The following is an 18706-nucleotide window of genomic DNA, read 5'->3' as shown; positions in this document are numbered from 1 at the left end:
TTTAAACACAATCTGATTCTATAAATGGTCCCAAAAGACAAGCAGGAGAGATTACATGATCCCTGCACTTACACTGCAAACTGCTGCCATCAAGGACATTTGTGGCTGAAAGATCCAGAGAATTAGGCCTCTGTGCTCTTCTGGGCTTTGATGGTCCAGGATCTGCTACTGTGCTTGGAACACACTGTGTAAGAGCATCTTGCTCTGAACATGGATTACTGTTGTTGTTATTGGAATTAGTTCGGCCACCTTCCAGTGGCCGTTCCCTCCTGTCCACGAGGCGATCCAAAACACCTTCATCATGGCCAGCCTGTTGCTCTCGTCTCAGTAAAGGTTCATGCTCATCAGGACTGGAATTAATATTCAGTCGGGTATCCTCACCAATGAATTGATTCTGCAGCATTTCTTGGGCCCTATGTGCCACTGTGTTGGCTGTCTGGCCAGGTACTGCCCCATTGGCATACTGGGTAGTGGCAACATGGGAGTTAATGCTGTGATTTCTACCTGCCACACCATTCATGGTGACCGTCACCACATGAGGTTCTGCAGCATTGATTGTATTCATCTTGGCAACTCCAGTTTCTACTTGTTTCAAGTTTGATTTGTGCTTGCTGCCAAATTTCAGCCGGGGCTCCTTTGTTGAATTTTTGGTGTTTAAAGGCAAACTAGTAGGTCTCTTAGGAAGGTTCTGTTGCTTGGGGAGAGGATAGATCTGAGCAGGCGGGACATCAGGAATTAAACATGCTTGGCCATTTGCAGCCTGTGTGAAGTCCTGCTGTCCAGTCACTTCTACTGCAAGCTTTATGAGTGGGTAAAGCAAGCTAGAACTGGTACTGCTCAGTGGGTCTGGCCCACTAAACTGTTTAAGAGAATGCTCCATGAGATTCTCATCAGAACTTTCCTTGAGGTTCTTATCAACTTCTTTTGGGTCCAGCTTGTTGGTCTCCAAGTCTTCTTCTGTCAGTTGTAAGCAGACAGGAGTTGGCCCAATTGGTTGTGAAACATTTGTGGCATGCAGATTTGTTTCATCTGGGTATGGCATCTCAGATATAGTGGTCATGCCAGTACTTGGAGTGAGGCCAGTGGTGTTTGTGGCTGTTGTGTTGGTGGACAGGCTGGTGACGCTTGTTTCGGGGCTGGGGATTCGAGCTTGTGCTTGCTGCCGTTCATAGTTAATTGAGTTTCGGTTCTTTTCCCCTATAGTCAAAGGTGTGCTGGACATCGAATGCTCGGAGGAAATATTCTTCACAATGCTATCAGTGTGATGGATAGAGTCTTCAATGTATGAAGAAGAAGAATAATCTGGATAAGGGCCAATCTTTGGCACACGCCTATTGTGTGAGAGGTTGCTTGAAGAAAGAAAAAAAGTGCCACATTGAGAATGTATATTTATGACACAGACTCTCGAAGTTGAACACCTCTGATTTTCAAGTATGAACCGTTTTTTATTTTATTCCTAACCCACATTATTCTAGAAGTTATTTAAAAATTCTAATCAAATAATCAAGTGTCAATCAACAACTTGTTAAATGCTGGTTTTATATGATTTAAGCCTACTGAAAAACCTATGTGGATCTAGATATGATTTTTATAGATGTTCATTATTTTTGTTTACATGAGTTAATTTAAAAATCTCTCCTATAGTTTTGTAACATTACCAAATATATCTTCATGAATTTTATACTTGTATAACCAGACATGAGTTTCATGAGAGGAGGAACCATGGTATATGTTTCTTTTATACTCCCATAATTCTAGATATATAGTGGCTACTTAAATATGTTACCAATTAAGTTGCAATGTCCAAATGGTAAAAAGAACATAAGCTTTTAGGTCGTTCCAAAATACTTCAATTAAAAGGCATAGTCTAGCAATGGATCATATCTTCCTGGGGTAGACTGAGCCATATCAATGAAAGCCCTAGACCCTAGAGTATAAGGCAGAATGGGCCACTCAGATAAAGGACCAAAGATTCAGAACTGCTCTCCAGTTATCAGGGTTCTTCACAGTCACTGTCACACCTAGACAGTGCGAGTTCCAGAGCACCATATGGTAATATATTCATGTTATTTAAAATAAAAGCCAGAGGTAGCTTTAACTAAAACAATCAAAGTATAAACATTGGGAACATTAGTAGACACAAGTGGTACAGGAGAAAAGCAGCAGCTAAAGGAGAAGTGCTATGAAGAAAGACTGATGAAGTTATGAGGGGAAGGTCAGGAAGGGGAAAAAGAAAAAAGCTCTTGTACTGCACAAGAAAAGGAAGTTAAGTAGGTATGGAGGGTAAGACTCAATACAATGAAACCTAGAGTGGAATGACTATGGGAGGAACTATGATTTAGGGGAAACTATTTAGCAATGACTGGAAATGAGAAGAAGCATGTAAGAAGTAGAGCTGAATGACCAAGAAGGCAAAAAATGGCCAAAGCAAGGTGGAGCATCAAGGGTTTCTTCTTACCAGTCAAGAAAAGTCTAAAAGCACTTAAAGTAAAAGTAGCTGACTCTTGAGAGAGGTACAAATGGCATACTAGAGCACATAGAAAATACGAGATAAGGGGAGGTGGAAGCAGAAGACTATCCTCAGATACGTATAAAGTGAGAAAATTTATATTTAGAATTCTTCGTCTCTACCTTCCTTGACTTTTTCACGTATAAAGGATAAGGGTTTATATGCTGAAGCTAATTCAACCCAAACATAAGTAGTGGAACCCAATTTTGGGCCTATAGTTCATAATACAAATTGCTCTATGAAACTAGAACAATTGATAACAGCAAAGAAAATGATTCAAGGATCAAGTGTATCTTTATCTCAATTTTCTCTGGTAACTCTTTCCTGGATGCTTTTCTGAAAAATTTTAACATGTATTAGCTAAAATGACAAATTTGTGGGAAGACTTTTCCCCCCAAATATGGAAGAAACACAGATGACACAGTCTGAAAGTTCCAAGTTTTGGGAATATTTTTAAAAAGCCCTTTTATTTAGAACCAAAAATCACCGTTCTAACAGAAATGCTTCATAAAATAATGTTCATGATGGGATGGAAAGACCTTACGAATTGCTTTCATGTAAAGGTAGGAGTAGCAGAGTCTATAAGGAAGAGCATTGAGTAGGAAGCCTGGAAACTTTAGTCTCCAGGGAAATAGTGGTTAGATACACAGGCAAGGTCATAGTTCCATTTCCTTTAAAACAAACAAACACAAAAGCAGGGGAAGGAGGAACAAAAACAAAAGATAAATGAGACAATATATGTAGAGGTGCTTATAAACTTTTGGGACTATGAAAATGTTTTTTAGTTTACCTTTATTATTGTAGGGAAGTTGGAACATTAATGAAGAAAGACTAATCTCTTCTACTATATCTTTAGATATAAGACAACACAGATTCCACCTTGTACTTATACCAAACAAAAATCTTCAGTAGAAGAACAGGAATATTGAAAGAAAAATTACAACCTTAGATTGTATGAGTTAATCATTGCACTATTAGATTGGTTTAGTAGTATTTATTTCCTATTCTCTGTTTGGTCTCAATATTCAATTCTGACTGATGGATGCCAAACCCTTACCGCTCATTCTGCATAGCAGTAGACATTGGATTGACTGTGGGGCTCACAGATTTGTTTCTTTCCCATATCATCATTAGCTCAGCCATCCTCTCCTCAGCACACTGTGCAGTAAGCCGAGCTTCTGCATCCTGGTCCCAACAGTCTTCGATTGTCTCCTTGAGTGATCTCACGGCCTGTAATAAAGTACATGTCAAACAACTTATCTTAAAAAAATAAGTATTGAGTTTTTTAGTGACATGAGGTAAAAGAAAAATCAGTTTTCTTTAACCAATATTTTACATAGCTATAATAAAATATTTTAGACTTCAGAGATTTGTAAAGGGTCACATTTCTCAAAAGGTGAGGAGCAAGTAAGCAAGCAAGCTATTTAACTTAACTCCTTGAAGAATTATCCATAAGAATGAAGAGCTGTAATAAGTTACACGTTTCTTCAAGGCCACAGGTTTACGTTGTTGTTGATTCACAGCACTGTTATTTCAAGCCATAGCCTCGAACTCCACTTCAAAAATAAGTTTTGAGTTTGATGGAATTTTGGCACCAGGCTATCTTCCATCTCTAGGTGAGCTTTTTCTCTTTTACTCCTAGTAAAGAGTGCTTCATTCCAACTGTAAAACTTAAACACTTGGCATTTTCTTTTTCTTTAAACTACTTTCAATAGCAGTATCAAAAGCAGTTCCATTCTGTAGTACTGATATATATCAGCAATGAACAATAGTCTCCCTTTGGGGAAAGTTGGTTTAAAAATCCTTTTAAAAAACAGATTTTTGTATACGTTGATGGACTGTCATCCAGAATCCTTTCAGACTTTTTTTTATGGATTTGTTTTTACCAAGCTTTTTGCCTATTGATATTTACACTTCTTGTGCCTTTAAAACACTTACTTGCAAAAAAGTAAGGCTAGGGTTGCCAGATATAACAAATAAAAATGTAGGATACCACTTAATTTGAATTTCAGATAAGTGAAAAATCATTTTTTAGTATAAGTACATTCCATGCAATACTTAATCTGAGTATTTTATCTGGCAAGCCTATTTTAAGCTAAAATTCTTATTAGCAATCTTGGCAACAGTTTTAATGTTTCCTAATAAATTGTGTTCTGTATCAAACAAATCTGAACACTGGACGTGCAGGAAATTTGATAATGCTCTTTCTGGGCACAAGCTCACTGCATATGGGCACCATGGCCCACCCCTGACACCATCTTCCCCACTCCCTTGGCTCTTCTGAGCTACTTCTGAGCTGCCTCAGTGCAGCATTGCTGGTTCCCCAATTCTGGCCAGAGCACAGATCAAAGAGTTTATTTTTTAAGGCTGAATTTTGAAATCTATTTTAATATATGTTCCAGGCTCTGACTGGTAAAAATTAATATTCAAATAACAGATAGGCATCAGTCAATTAAGAATCTCACTAAATAATAATGATCTACCTATTTCTAAAAATTTGGAAGACCTTGAAGAATAGATACTGATCATCTGGAATTTGAGGGGAACCGTGTACCTCCCTGAAGTGGAAGTTGGTGTTTATGTCAGAAATATAGTTGACTCTGTTATTTATGGTAGTCATATTCTAGAAAGTTGCTCTAAACACTGAATTACTAAACACTGAACCATTGCTCCTGGGGGAAGTACAGGGTTAGGTTCCTGTGAGCCTCTGGCCACAACATTTTTGTCAACTGATCAATATATAATCTTGTTTTACTTGTGTTTCTATTTAAAGACAACTTTTAAAATACATATTATCAATTTATTAACATTGCACTCATGGCCAATAGCACTATATCTCATCCCCTAAGGAAGCTAATCTAGCACACGTTTTCCTTCTTCATAAGGCACATCACAGCCTTCGTGTGCTTAGGAATACTACACAGTACTTCACCACTACACTTGGGGGCCATTTTAAACTGTGAAATCACCAAAAAAAAGCACAAAAATGTGAAAAATGAGGCACTAAAATTGCAAAAAGGACACTTGCTTACAGTATAAGAGATGAAACAAGAAGGCAGAGCACCTTTTTAGACCTCGGTTAAAAACGTACATCTGGTGACTCAAGTTTTCCGCTGCTTTGTGTATATCTATGAAGGACCATAAAAATGTTTTGAGTACAGTCATGTGCCACATAACATTTCGGTCAACGATGAACTGCATATATGATGGTGGTCCCATAAGATTAGTACCGTATAGCCTAGGAGTGCAAGTTTGCATAAGTATACTCTTATGATGTTTGCACAATGATGAAATTACCTAATGACACATTTCTCAGAATGTGTCCCCATCATCAAGTGACACAAGACTGTATTGATTTGGCGATTACAAATAAGTTTTCATAAGGAGTTGAATTCCAAATATGAAATCTGTGAATAATGAGGAAAGACTGTACAGGCATACCTCGGAGATATTGTGGGTTTGGTTCCAGACCGCCAAAATAAAGCTAATATTGCAATAAAGCAAGTCACATGGATTTTTTGGTTTCCGAGTGCATACATCTTTATTCTACACTGTAGTCTATTAAGTGTGCAACAGCATTATGTCTAAAAAAACAATGTACATACCTTAATTTAAAAATACTTTACTGATGGGGCCAGGACGGTGGCGCAGTGTTTAAGTGCACGTGCTCCACTTTGGCGGCCCGGAGTTCGCAGGTTCGGATCCCGGCTGTGCACTGATGCACCGCTTGTCAAGCCATGCTGTGGCGCGTCCCATATAAAGTGGAGGAAGACGGGCACGAATGTTAGCCCAGGGCCAATCTTCCTCAGCAAAAAGAGGAGGATTGGCATCGGATGTTAGCTCAGGGCTGATCTTCCTCACCAAAAAATAAAACAAAATAAAAATAAAAATACTTTATTGCTAAAACATGCTAATCATCATCTCAGCCTTCAGCAAGTCATAATCTTTTTGCCGGTGGAGGGTCTTGTAAAAAACGTAATATCTGCAAGATGCAGTATCTGCGAAGCGCAGTAAAGCGAAATGCAATAAAATGAAGTATGCCTGTATACAATGGATTGAAAACTGAATTGGATTTGAAGATAATAAATTCAGGAATCAACTGTAACTAACTTTTTGTGAAAAATATACTTCCAAAAACTATTTGCTGATTTACCTTAGTGGATTTTGATATTGGTTTGAAAAAATGAATTGGTCCCAAAAGTTATAAAACAAATATTTTTTCTTTTTCTTTTGAAATAATTTCACACTTACTTTTCTTCTCTTTCATGCCCTTGACATTCTGAAGATTATAGGCCAGAGGCGTTTTAGAACGTTCCTCAATTTTTCTGATGTTTCCTCGTGATTAGATTCAGAGTTTGCATCTTTGGCAGAAAATCACAGAAGAGATCCTGTGTTCCTCTCATTGCATCTTATTCTGTGGTCCAAATTTTGATTTGTCCCATTACTAGTGAAGTTAACCTTGATCAAATGACTGAGTTGGTATCTGCTAGGTTTCTCCACTCTGAAGCTCCATTTTTCCCTTTTGTATTCAATCAGTGCTTTTTCTATTTCAATCAGTATTCTTGAGGGGAAGTACCTAAAACCTCTGTAAATATCCTGTTCTGCATTCACCTTTTCACCCACTAGTTTTAGCATCTCTTGATGTTTCTTGGCTGAATTATTTCTATAATGCTTGCCAGTCACAATACATTTAAAAAATGATAGGGCCGGCCCGGTGGCGCAAGCGGCTAAGTGCACGCACTCCGTTGCAGCAGCCTGGGGTTCGCCGGTTCGGATCCCAGGCGCGTACCGATACACCGCTTGTCAAGCCATGCTGTGGCAGCGTCCCATATAAAGTGGAGGAAGATGGGCATGGATGTTAGCCCACGGACAGTCTTCCTCAGCAAAAAGAGGAGGATTGGCAGATGTTAGCTCAGGGCCAATCTTCCTCACACACACACAAAAAAGATAGTAAACCCATAATAGAAATATGGAAAAAGGGCACATAAACAAGAAATGCAAATGCCATATAAAATATGCAAAGATGCTCAATCTTATTTACTAATTTGAGTACAGTGTAGTAGTTAAAAATATTAATTCCAGCTTTGTAGTAAGAGCACCAGGTCAGCTAAGAGCCTGGCTTCAAATCTTGGCTCTACTACTTGCTGCAAATTAAAACAAGATCCCTTTTGCCTATCACACTAACAAAGATAAATAAAATTTTACAACACGAAGTGTTGGTGATGGGAAAGCAGGCACTTATATATTGTTGTTGAGAGTGCCATCGATTTGGAGGCAATCTGGCAAGAACAAATTTTAAATGTATTTACTCTTTGATTCGGCAATCCTACTTCCAGAATTTATTCCTCAACTATACTTATACATTTGCAGAAAATGCATGTATGAGATATTCACCACAGTGTCATTTATAACAGCAAAAGCTGGAAACTATCTACATGTCCTTTATTAGGGATCTGGCTAAAAACTTACAGTACAATGGATACTATGTAGCATCAAAAGAATTAGGAAGATGTATATGTTCCCAACTGCTAAGTAAAAATAGTAAGGTTAAGTGGGTATAGTAATTCTCATTTGTATGTTAGAAAAGGGTATAAAAACATATAGTCTTGAAATGCATAGAAATTTCTGGAAGTTTACTGAGGGAACTTAACAGTGCTTGTTTCTTCGGAGAAGCTTTTGGATGTCCAAGGTAAGTGGAAGAGTTTTCACTGCATATTTCTTGTATTGCTAAAAACAATTCTTTGTTTGAATTTTTACCAGATGCATGAAAAACATTTAATTTAATTACATGGCTTTTTTGAATAGGTAATATATGTATATGTCACTAAATTCAAAAGGTCAAAGAGAGAATACACTCTCCCTCCCATCCCTATCCACCAACCACCCATATTCTCTTTACAGACAACCAGTGTTACCAGTTTCTCGGGTATTCTTCCAGAGAAACTCTATTACTTTTTTATTTAAACACATACACACCACACACCACACACACAAATTTATAGTTTCATTCATGTTCCTAATTACTAAATATGAAGTACAACACAGTGAAGTGTACACACTGAAATTTTTCTAAAGCAAAGATTTGGACACCTTTCCACACAAAACTGAAAGGGACCTTTCCTTTTCAAAAACAGAGCACTATCTATTGTACAGAGTCCCATTCACCAACTGCTGGCCCAGAGGAGCTCAGAAACACCAAAATCCAAGTAGTTAAAAATTGAATATAGGCTGTTTTCTATATCTTGAGGAAATAGTGACATTGAATGAGGATAAATTTGTTACTTTTCATTATATAGTTGGGAAATAATTTGTTAAAATTCTTTATCAGGGGCGGGCCCCGTGGCTTAGCGGTTGGGTGCGCGCGTTGTGCTGCTGGTGGCCCGGGTTCGGATCCCGGGCGCGCACCGACGCACTGCTTCTCTGGCCATGCTGAGGCCGCGTCCCACGTACAGCAACTAGAAGGATGTGCATCTATGACATACAACTATCTACTGGGGCTTTGGGGGGAAAAAAATAAATAAATAAAATCTTTAAAAAAAAAATTCTTTATCAAAAATGAGACAGTGGGGGCCAACCTGGTGGTGTAGTGGTTAAGTTCAGATGCTCTGCTTCAGTGGCCCTGGGTTCACAGGTTTGGATCCCAGGCATGGACCTACACACTGCTTATCAAGCCATGCTGTGGCAGACATCCCACATATAAAGTAGAGGAAGACGGGCACAGATGTTAGCACAGGGCCAATCTTCCTCAGCAGAAAGAGGAGGATTGGCAACAGATGTTAGCTCAGGGCTAATCTTCCTCACAAAAAAAAAAAGAGAGAGAGAGAGACATAAAAAAATAAGACATTCATCGAGGCATTGTACTGGATGATGAAGAAAATCTGGTAAATAGAAACCCTGGTCCCTACCTCTAAGAAGTTTCCATTTTCAAGACAAAATCATTGTTGATGAATAATAATAGTAGCTGGGCTGAGTTCTTACTATATACTAGACTCTGTCCTAACTCATTTAATTCTTATATGAAGTAAGTATTATTATCATCCCCATTTTTCAGATGCAGGAAAAGAGGCCCAGAGGAGAAGTTAGGATACATGGCTAATAAGTGGCAAAGCTAACATCAAAGCCCAGATAGCATAGCTCCACGGTTTACAGATTACCCTAGGCTGACTGCCTCTAAACTATGCTGATAGAACACAGGCAGTTCCTAGTGGATAAATGGGTTCTGTTATAAAAGTTCCAAGTTAATTGTTTTTTTGAAGAAAATCTATTATAAGTTCCAAACAATGTTAAAATAATGGTTGGTAAGTCATTTACACAAGTAAATATTTAGAAGTAAACTATTAATACAAAATTGGGAAAAGGAAAAATTAGAAGAATAATTGAGAATTCAAAGAGGATGACTATAAACATGACTCTGAGGGTCTTAGAAACAATGATTTGGTCAGAGAAAGTTGTTCCAGAAATATATAACGCAAAGCTGAATACCCCAGAATAAGAAAAAAAGTAGCTAAGAGAAGATCAAGGAAATAAACTATACTGAAACAGGAGGATCAAGTCACCAATGGGGAGTTAAATGTCTTCAAACAAATACTGAGAAGGAATTTGATAATTTAGATGAAATGGACAAATTCCTTCAAAGACACAAACTGCCAAAGCTCATTCAAGAAGAAATAGATGTCTGAATAGTTCCTATACCTATTAAGGACATTAAATTGTAATTTAAAATTTTCCCATAAAGAAAACCCCCCTGGATGGCTTTACTAATGAATTCTACCAAACATTTAAGAAACGAATGCCAATTCTACACAAATCTTCCAGAAAATCTAAGAGGGGAGAAGATTTCCCAACTCATCCTATGAGGACATCAGTGAAAACGGCAGAGGAAGGACCTCCAGGGGACATTCCTCCTCAGAAGCACGAAAAAACCTGGTGAATCAATCTTACTGAAACTCTGGAAGTTACTCAAATGTTTACAGCAACCAAGTAAACTCACAACCAGGAGAAGAAAGGCCACTAACAGGGTAGGAGAACTTTGTGGTGTTTTAATTTAGTCTTGCCCCACACTCACCTTGGAGTGGTGGCAGATATGAAGATGGCAGCCTGTGTTCCCAATGTGGGTACCTGGTCCCAGAGGGAGCAGAGTGATCCTGTTCCCAAAGAATTATACTGTTTGTTCTGACACATCTATGAGTTCCCTGGAGGACCAATGCATGGGGCCTGTCTTTGTTTTGCCTAACTCAGAACTCTCTCAGGACAGAGAAGAGGCTATGAGTAAGTGGAGAACATTCCTCAAAAACATGGAAAGTCAAATGAACAAAATAAGTGCTATAGCCTGGGGAAAAATACAAAAGTTGAGGCACACAATAGAAATACCGAAAGTCACAGAGGAAAAGCTGGGGCATGAGAAACTGGAGAATAAGAGCTCTGAAAAGCTCCTGCATATAGGGGAACCTAGAAAAGCCATGCACAGGTCTGGGGCAGGACACATGCTCACAGAAGACCATAGGCTTCATAACTGCCTGGTGTTTAGGCTCAGCGCTAGCAGGAAGTGAAGGCTAAGGCAGAATTGCAAAAGGCCTGGATAAGTGTTAAAGGAGGGCCCCAATACAGAGCCAATCTGCAAAGACCTGGAGAATATTATCTTTTGGGGTTTTTTTTGTTTCCTTTTTGCCCATCATGATATTCAAAATGTCCAGTTTTAAACAAAAAATTACAAAGCATGTGAAGAAATAAGAAAGTATGCTCCATTCACAGGAAAAAAGAAATTTAGAGAAACTATTCCTGAGGAAATACAGTCACTGACTGGAGTTACTAGACAAAGACTTTAAATATGCTCACAGAATTAAAGAAACCATGGACAAAGAATTAAAGGAAACCAGGAAAATAACATCTCAACAAATGGAGAACAGTAATGAAGAGACAGAAATTATAAAAAAGGAACCACAAAGACCCTTCAGATCTCAAAAGTACAAAACCTGAAATAAAGAATTCACTAGAGTGGTTCAACAGCAGATTTGAGCAGAGAAGAAAGAATCAGTGAACTTGAAGAAAGAAAAATAAAAATATTTCCTCTCAGACTACGGTTTGTGTCATTCTCTAAACAGTGTTTTTATAAGGGCAGAGGGTTTTAATTTTGCTGAAGTTCAATGCATCAATTTTTTTTTTCATGGATCATACTTTTGGTGTTATATTTAAGAAGTCTTTGCCTAACTCAAGGTTACAAAGATTATCTCCTGTGTTTTCTTCTAGAAATTGTATAGGTCTATGATCTATGTTTGGGTCCCCGGCAGTTTTTAAAACTAGTTTTTACATTCATTAATATTTGGAAGATTTTGAGTTTTGCTACTACAAAAGTGTTTTTTAATTTCAATGCAACTATGAAGCAAAAAGGTCTTCTTTTAGACAAGAATATTTCTTTTTATAAACTATACATTTGCTGTCTAACTGTAGTATTGGATTATCATTGCAGAGAAGCAGTTCTATTCACTGTAGCACATTAGATTTAAATGGATCAGTTGGAAGTGAACCAAGCATTACTTATCCCTTACTTAGCAACCTAGTCTAAATGCGGAGTAAAAAGTTTTCAGGTAAATATGCATATGATGCATATCCTGTAATAGTAGGGTTGCCAAGAGATACTTCAAAATAATGAGTCCAGTTTCTCTGGTGAAATAAAACAATTTAAGGAAGATGAAGTTGTACTTTAGTAGATAAAATTTCACACAGAGATTTTTCTTTGAGAGATGCTCTACTGTGAGGCTGGCACACCTAATGCATCCTGGTAAAGGATTCAGCCTCTCACCTGCTACCAGGGACCTCTTAAAGATCTGTCCCAGTTCCCACAGCAGGGACTGCAGTTTGGAGGCAATCTTGGGCATACATGCTTGGTAACAGGTCTTCAATTGCCTCATACTTGAAGAAGAACTCAATCTCATTTGAAGCAGAAGCCTTCCTTGAAGGTAATCTACTGACAAAGATGATCAATGGAGAAAACAGTCAATCTCACTCTGTATGGAAATGTAACATCTCTCTAGCTGCTCTCTGACATGCCACCACCCATATAAGTCAGGATCCAGAATGAAAATATTCTCACCCTACCAAAACAACCTAAAATTAAAATGTGAAAATACATATTTAAATGATTTAAATTGCCTAATGAAAATTTTTTCCTTTTTGTTCTTTAACTATAATCAAGAAAATTATTCATATAAAGTCTCAAAAATTCCAATTTACACCTTCAGAGATAATCAAATTCCTATTACATTCCTAAAACAAGAACAGATTGCTATGGAAAAAGCAACCACCAAGAATTTCTAGATATTATAAATATGACTGTGGAAAGCAAAAATTTTTTTTTTTTTTTAAAGATTTTATTTATTTTTTCCCCTTAAAGCCCCAGTAGGTAGTTGTATGTCATAGCTGCACATCCTTCTAGTTGCTGTATGTGGGACGCGGCCTCAGCGTGGCCGGAGAAGCGGTGCGTCGGTGCGCGCCCGGGATGCGAACCCGGGCCGCCAGCAGCGGAGCGCGCGCACTCAACCGCTAGGCCACGGGGCCGGCCCAGGAAAGTAAAATTTTAATGAAAAGATAACTAATAGAATGGTAAAGGTGAAAAATAAACAAGTGATTTGAAAGGTAAAGCTGAGTAAATCTTGAACAATGTACAACAAAAAAAGATGGAAAATACAAGAAAAAAAATTGAGACCTGGAATGTCACATGGTCCAATATTTGTCTAATAGGAATTCCAGAAGGAAGAAATGGAAGAAAGGAGATAATTTTTTAAATAACATAAGAAAATTCCTCTGAATTGAAGAAATTTCTGAATTTTCAAACTGAAAATCTGTCCAGTGCAAAGCAAAATTTGTGAAAAGATCCATGCCTATATACATCCAAGTGAAATTTCATAATTCCAGTGATAAAGTAAAAGGTTTAAAGGCTCATAGAGAAAAGAAAACAAGAGGATAAAACAAAAAGACAAAAAGCAATAGAATGAGACTCGCTGGCATTGAAATTCTCATTAACATATACGGATGCCAGAGGACAATGGAGCAGTGGTTTCAAAGTTGTGAGGAAAATGATTTTGATCTTGAAACTATTACCCAGCCAAATTATTACTCAAGCGTGAGGGCAAGATAGAAACACTTATTTATTTATTTATTTTTGCTGGGAAAGATTTGCCCTGAGCTAACGTCAGTTGCCAATTGTCCTCTTTTCTTTTTTGCCTCTGCAAAGCCCCAGTACATGGTTGTATATCCTAGTTGTAAGTCGTTCTGGTTCTTCTATGTGAGCTGCTGCCACAGCATGGCAACTGACAGGTGGGTGGTGTGGTTCTGCAACCAGGAAGCAAACCTGGGCTGCCGAAGTGGTGAGCACCGAACTTTAACCACCAGGCCATCAGGGCTGGCTCAAGATAGAAAGTTTTTTTTTTTTTTTCTGCTGGGAAAGATTGGCCCTGAGCTAACATCTGTTGCCAATCTTCTTCTCTCTCTTTTTTTTTCCTCCCCAAATCCCCAGTACATAGTCATATATTCTAGTTGTAAGTTCTTCTAGTTCTTTTATGTGAGCCGCCGCCACAGCATGGCCACTGACACACGAGTGGTGTGGTTCCACGCCCGGGAACCCAACCTGGGCCACCAAAGCGGAGTGCACCGAATTTTAACCACTAGGCCATCAGGGCTGGCTCTAGAAACATTTTTGAACGTGCAAGGATTCATAATATTTACTACCCATGCACATACTAACAGACATTACTTAAAGAGGAACATCATCAAAGAAAAAATGATTTACAAGAAAGAAAATGAGACTTTTTAAAAAATGTTGCTTCATCGTAGAACCTATAAAGAAGCAAAAAAGAAAGAGAAAGAAAGATGGCAAAAAAATCAAAAAGAATCCAGTGGATGGTGACTTTTGAAACATTCTTCCTCAAGCAGCAGGGGCTTATAGTAACTAACATAGGATTTTTTACTTCCTTCTCTATGAGTCCAAGCACAACTCTGTGTTGTGCAGCGGATGACAACAAAATCATAATTCTGCACGATTCTGATGTTTTTATTTTATTTAAATTTTTAGATCAATCTGTAGAGAAAACAAATTAATAACAGATACAATATTACAAAACTAGGAGAGTGTAAATGAGAGATAAGAAATAAGAATAGATATAGTATTTAAAGTTATACTGGTAACCTCTGGAAGAGAAAATTAGAAACAAAAATCTCAGAACATTGTTAATAGGAGCTACTTCTGAAGAGTGGTGGTAGGCATAAGTAGTATTTTCCTTTTCCATTTACTTGTTTTATGCCTTTCTATTTAATTTGATTTTGTTTACCATGTATAGGCATAACTTTAATTCTTTTAAAAAATTGTTTAAAATAAGAAATACAAGGTACTGTGATCAATAAGGGATAATTCAATAATTATGATACACATATCATACAATGGAATACTGACCAAATGGAGACAAAGAGATACATCTATAGGTATTTACATGAAAAACTGTCCATAAGTAAAAAAAAAAAAAAAAGCTTCAGAAATGATAGTGGATAAGGAGATGACCCTACTTATGTAAAAAGAAAATTATATGAGAGAGAGACAGCATGGGTATGTGTGTGTGTATGTAAATGTTTGTAAGATGTTTTTAGTGCTGTAGCAACAATTTACTGAAATAGCGGGAACTTTCGAAGATATTTCAGCATTGTGAGCTGCATTTTTAATTAGCAGAATTTATAGGCTGTACATTTGTTTATTTTTAGTGTAGCTTAAATTTCTATTTTAATTTAATATTTAATTGAATATGTAAGTCTGCACTAATTAACATTTTTGGTACCACTCTCAAGAGAATAAGATGGCACTTCAATAATGTTTAACATATTAACATGTTAATTATTCCAGCTGTTACCCAATCTGGCAAACTTCAGACACAACAGTTAGTCTCTCTAAGTAGTATTTTATACTTGGAAAAAACTGAAACTGAACCAAAAAAGGGGACTTTTTTTATATTGAAAAATTTGAAAATGTAGAACATCATAAAAATCAAGTAAGTTGGATTTCTGGCATTAGACAACTCTAAAAACTACTAACATTATTAACAGTCTGTTTTTGCTTCAAACAACATTAAAACATATTCAGTTGTAAGTCCTCTTTTTAACAATTTGTTTTTTTCTTACCAGGCTATTTTCTTTCCAAGCTTCTGGGAACTTGGGTCTCTGTTTTTCCCTAGACACCAGAACCTGCATATCTTCAAAAGTGGGATGGTTTCCAACTTCTGTCTGAAAAGCCATCTGGTATTCTGGTACAGACTCACCTGTGTATTTTTTAAAAAGAAAGATAGAGTAACATTTTCAATTATGATAAAATGACAGAATAACAGGAATATTTCTGATACTAAGTAAGCAAAGAAATTGTGTCACAATCTTTTTTTTTTTTAACCCTTTCAGGCATATTTGGAAATCCTAAAGAGACTCTGTTGTGGGTTTAATGCATTATTAATAAATGCTTTACTTGGAATAGTCTCTGCTTGATGAATTAAATGGTAGTTTCAATGATGGATAGCTATTTTTAAATGGTTTCTAGTATTACTAAATGGGGGGGGAGATTATTATATATATAAAGCATACTTAATACTTGAAAATATGTCTGAATTCTTATCCCGTACAGGGATCAAGAGTGGTAAATATGAGGAGAAAGTCCAGGATCTAGTACAACAAACATGTCTGTAGAACTAAATATAAGTAGGTGGGGTTGTACAGTCACCATGTCTCATTATGTCATTGGTTCTATCATAGTCCATCCAGATTATATCAAATCTCACAAAAATGTTTATGATAATGGCTATTTGACATAAAAATCAATATACTAATTTTTCAAAAAATTCCTCTTAACAAGCAGTATCTAGATCAAGGATTTTTAAGTATCATTAACTATTTTACCATTGCTTAATAACCCTATTCATCACCAATAAGCACAATCAGCTGCTTGTGATGAGAGGCTTATGATTTTTTCAAAATGTGATCAAATTAAACTTAATAAACATATTAAGCCACCCTGAAGACCTCTGGGACCAACACTTAGAAAACCAATGGTCTAGTCAAAATCTTGGCAAAGAACACAGGAGAAATAGAAACTCTTCCTGCCTCCTTGGCCTTCTCCCCACCCCATTAAGATGGCAGGATAAATTAGAAGGAAGAACACCAGGATGGAGGATAAGACACTTAGGCTCTAATCTTGGCTTCGCCTCTACCTTGGAAAAGTCATTTAACTATTCTGTTTCAGTTTTCCTTTCAGCAAAATGGCAATGTCTGCCTTCCTTATCTCACTCACACAGAGATAATAGAAAAGTTATAATGACCCAGATAGACAGTACATTACGAAACATGTAATTTAAGTTTTATGTTTCAATTTGAATATTTGAAATATTGAAAACAACCTATAAATACTTGCCCTCCACCAACATTAAAAAAGATTTACAAAGATTAATTCCATAATCTATGCAGCATAGCCCAAATTATTTACAATATTGTACTATCTATAAATACAAGTGATATTTCACATACTCTAAACATTTAAGCAAATACTTATTTTTGATCAATTACCATCAACATTGAACTTGAAAGACAAAACTAAAGGATTTAATCCTGCCAGTTAATATATCACTTTCTTTCATGAAACCTCATATGATAAACCTCAACCCATACCATCTATGAACTCTAAGATATTTACTAGTATATTTTATCTGTCTCTCTGAGACATATATACAACACATATACATACATTCCAAGTGTTATTTATTAGTTATTTTTTCTTCAAATGCTGGTTCAGTAGAATAATTAAAAATTCACAATTTTATTTATTTGTTTTATTTAGGTCTAAATTATAATCAGAAAACTTGCTACATGAAATTGATACACAATCTTGTTTTGTGAATGGAATGACATTAAGAATTATCAAATTTCTACTAAATCTTCATGGTTCTAAATCTAATTGTTCAATAGATTCTTGTTTAGAGCTAACTTAGTATTAGACACTGGGGATACAAAGATGAATGTTAATGACATCATCATCAAGGAAGATATTAGAAGATATATTGGATTTCCTTAAAACTTTATAATCACTAGATTTCTCAAGGGAAGTTTTATAATCTCATTTTCTTTCAAATTGTCCAAAATAGATCAAATATCTAAGAATATCAGATCATTCCTTGCTTCTCACCTCATTTGCTACTTGTTAATTATGTCTCTAAGCAGTTAGGAACTTTTTTGGTCCCCTTCTTACATTACACGTGTTCTCTTTCTTCCTTTTTCTTTTTTTTTTTCTTTTTTCCCCCAAAGCCCCAGTAGATAGTTATATGTCATAGCTGCACATCCTTCTAGTTGCTGTATGTGGGACACGGCCTCAGCATGGCTGGAGAAGCCGTGCGTCGGTGTGCGCCTGGGATTGAACCCTGGCCGCCAGCAGGGGAGCGCGTGCGCTTAACCACTAAGCCACGGGGCCGGCCCTCTTTCTTCCTTTTTCTTTCTCTTGCTTTTTTTCTTCCTTCCTTCCTTTCTTCTCCCTCCTTTACGTAAATGTTGCAGCATTTCACTGTTCCTTTGTAATAAAGACACTTAATTCATTTATTTTTCTAATATTTTACAGAGAGAGGGAGCCTTCAGTACACAGTGTTTCCATTTAATAATAAAGCACGTACTGTATCTGGAGGTATACCATAGAAGTTTTAAAAAAATGTTTTGCAAGAATTTTATCATTATTATATGTTATTCTCTCTAGATTTATTAACATGTTTATGGGAATCCTTTTTTTTCAACTTCCACCCTATTTCATTCTTAAACTTTTTAAGAGTGCTCTGTATCCTCTGCCTGTGCTTTTTAATACTTTTCCCTCCCACACTCTAATATTTGTCCTCTCTGTTCCACAGAAACTCCTCTAAGAATACCAATGACCTCCTCCTACTCAAATTCAAAGATCATTCCTTAGTTTTATTTTTTTTTGATCTTTCAATTACGTCTATTGCTATCAATCCAGTTCTTAACACTGACTTCCAAGATACTATGATTTCTCAGTTTTCTCACTATTTTTCTCATCATTTGTTTCTTCTTTTTTTCTTTTTTGCTAAGGAAGATTCGCCCTGAGCTAACATCTGTTGCCAATCTTCCTCTTTTTGCTTAAGGTAGATTCACCCTGAGCTAACATCTGTGCCAGTCTTC

General features: G+C 36.8%; 1 protein-coding gene across 3 annotated transcripts in view; it reads right to left on the bottom strand.

Annotated features, from left to right (window-relative positions):
* Window positions 1-18706, bottom strand: part of BMPR2 (bone morphogenetic protein receptor type 2) — a 192472-nt gene that overhangs the window by 9009 nt on the left and 164757 nt on the right. For all 3 annotated transcript variants that reach the window (XM_014784748.2, XM_087435629.1, XM_087435630.1), the window contains exons 10-12: window positions 15671-15807; window positions 3567-3739; window positions 73-1349 (exon numbers count right to left, since the gene is read on the bottom strand). In XM_014784748.2, the coding sequence (XP_014640234.1) occupies window positions 73-1349; window positions 3567-3739; window positions 15671-15807 (1587 nt within the window). The remainder of the gene's footprint in view (window positions 1-72; window positions 1350-3566; window positions 3740-15670; window positions 15808-18706) is intronic.

The sequence above is a fragment of the Ceratotherium simum genome, chromosome 9, assembly GCF_057802395.1.
Source record: "Ceratotherium simum simum isolate JZ-2026a chromosome 9, ASM5780239v1, whole genome shotgun sequence".
In the NCBI taxonomy this organism is placed as follows: domain Eukaryota; kingdom Metazoa; phylum Chordata; class Mammalia; order Perissodactyla; family Rhinocerotidae; genus Ceratotherium; species Ceratotherium simum.
This window is presented reverse-complemented; position numbering and strand designations above follow the sequence as displayed.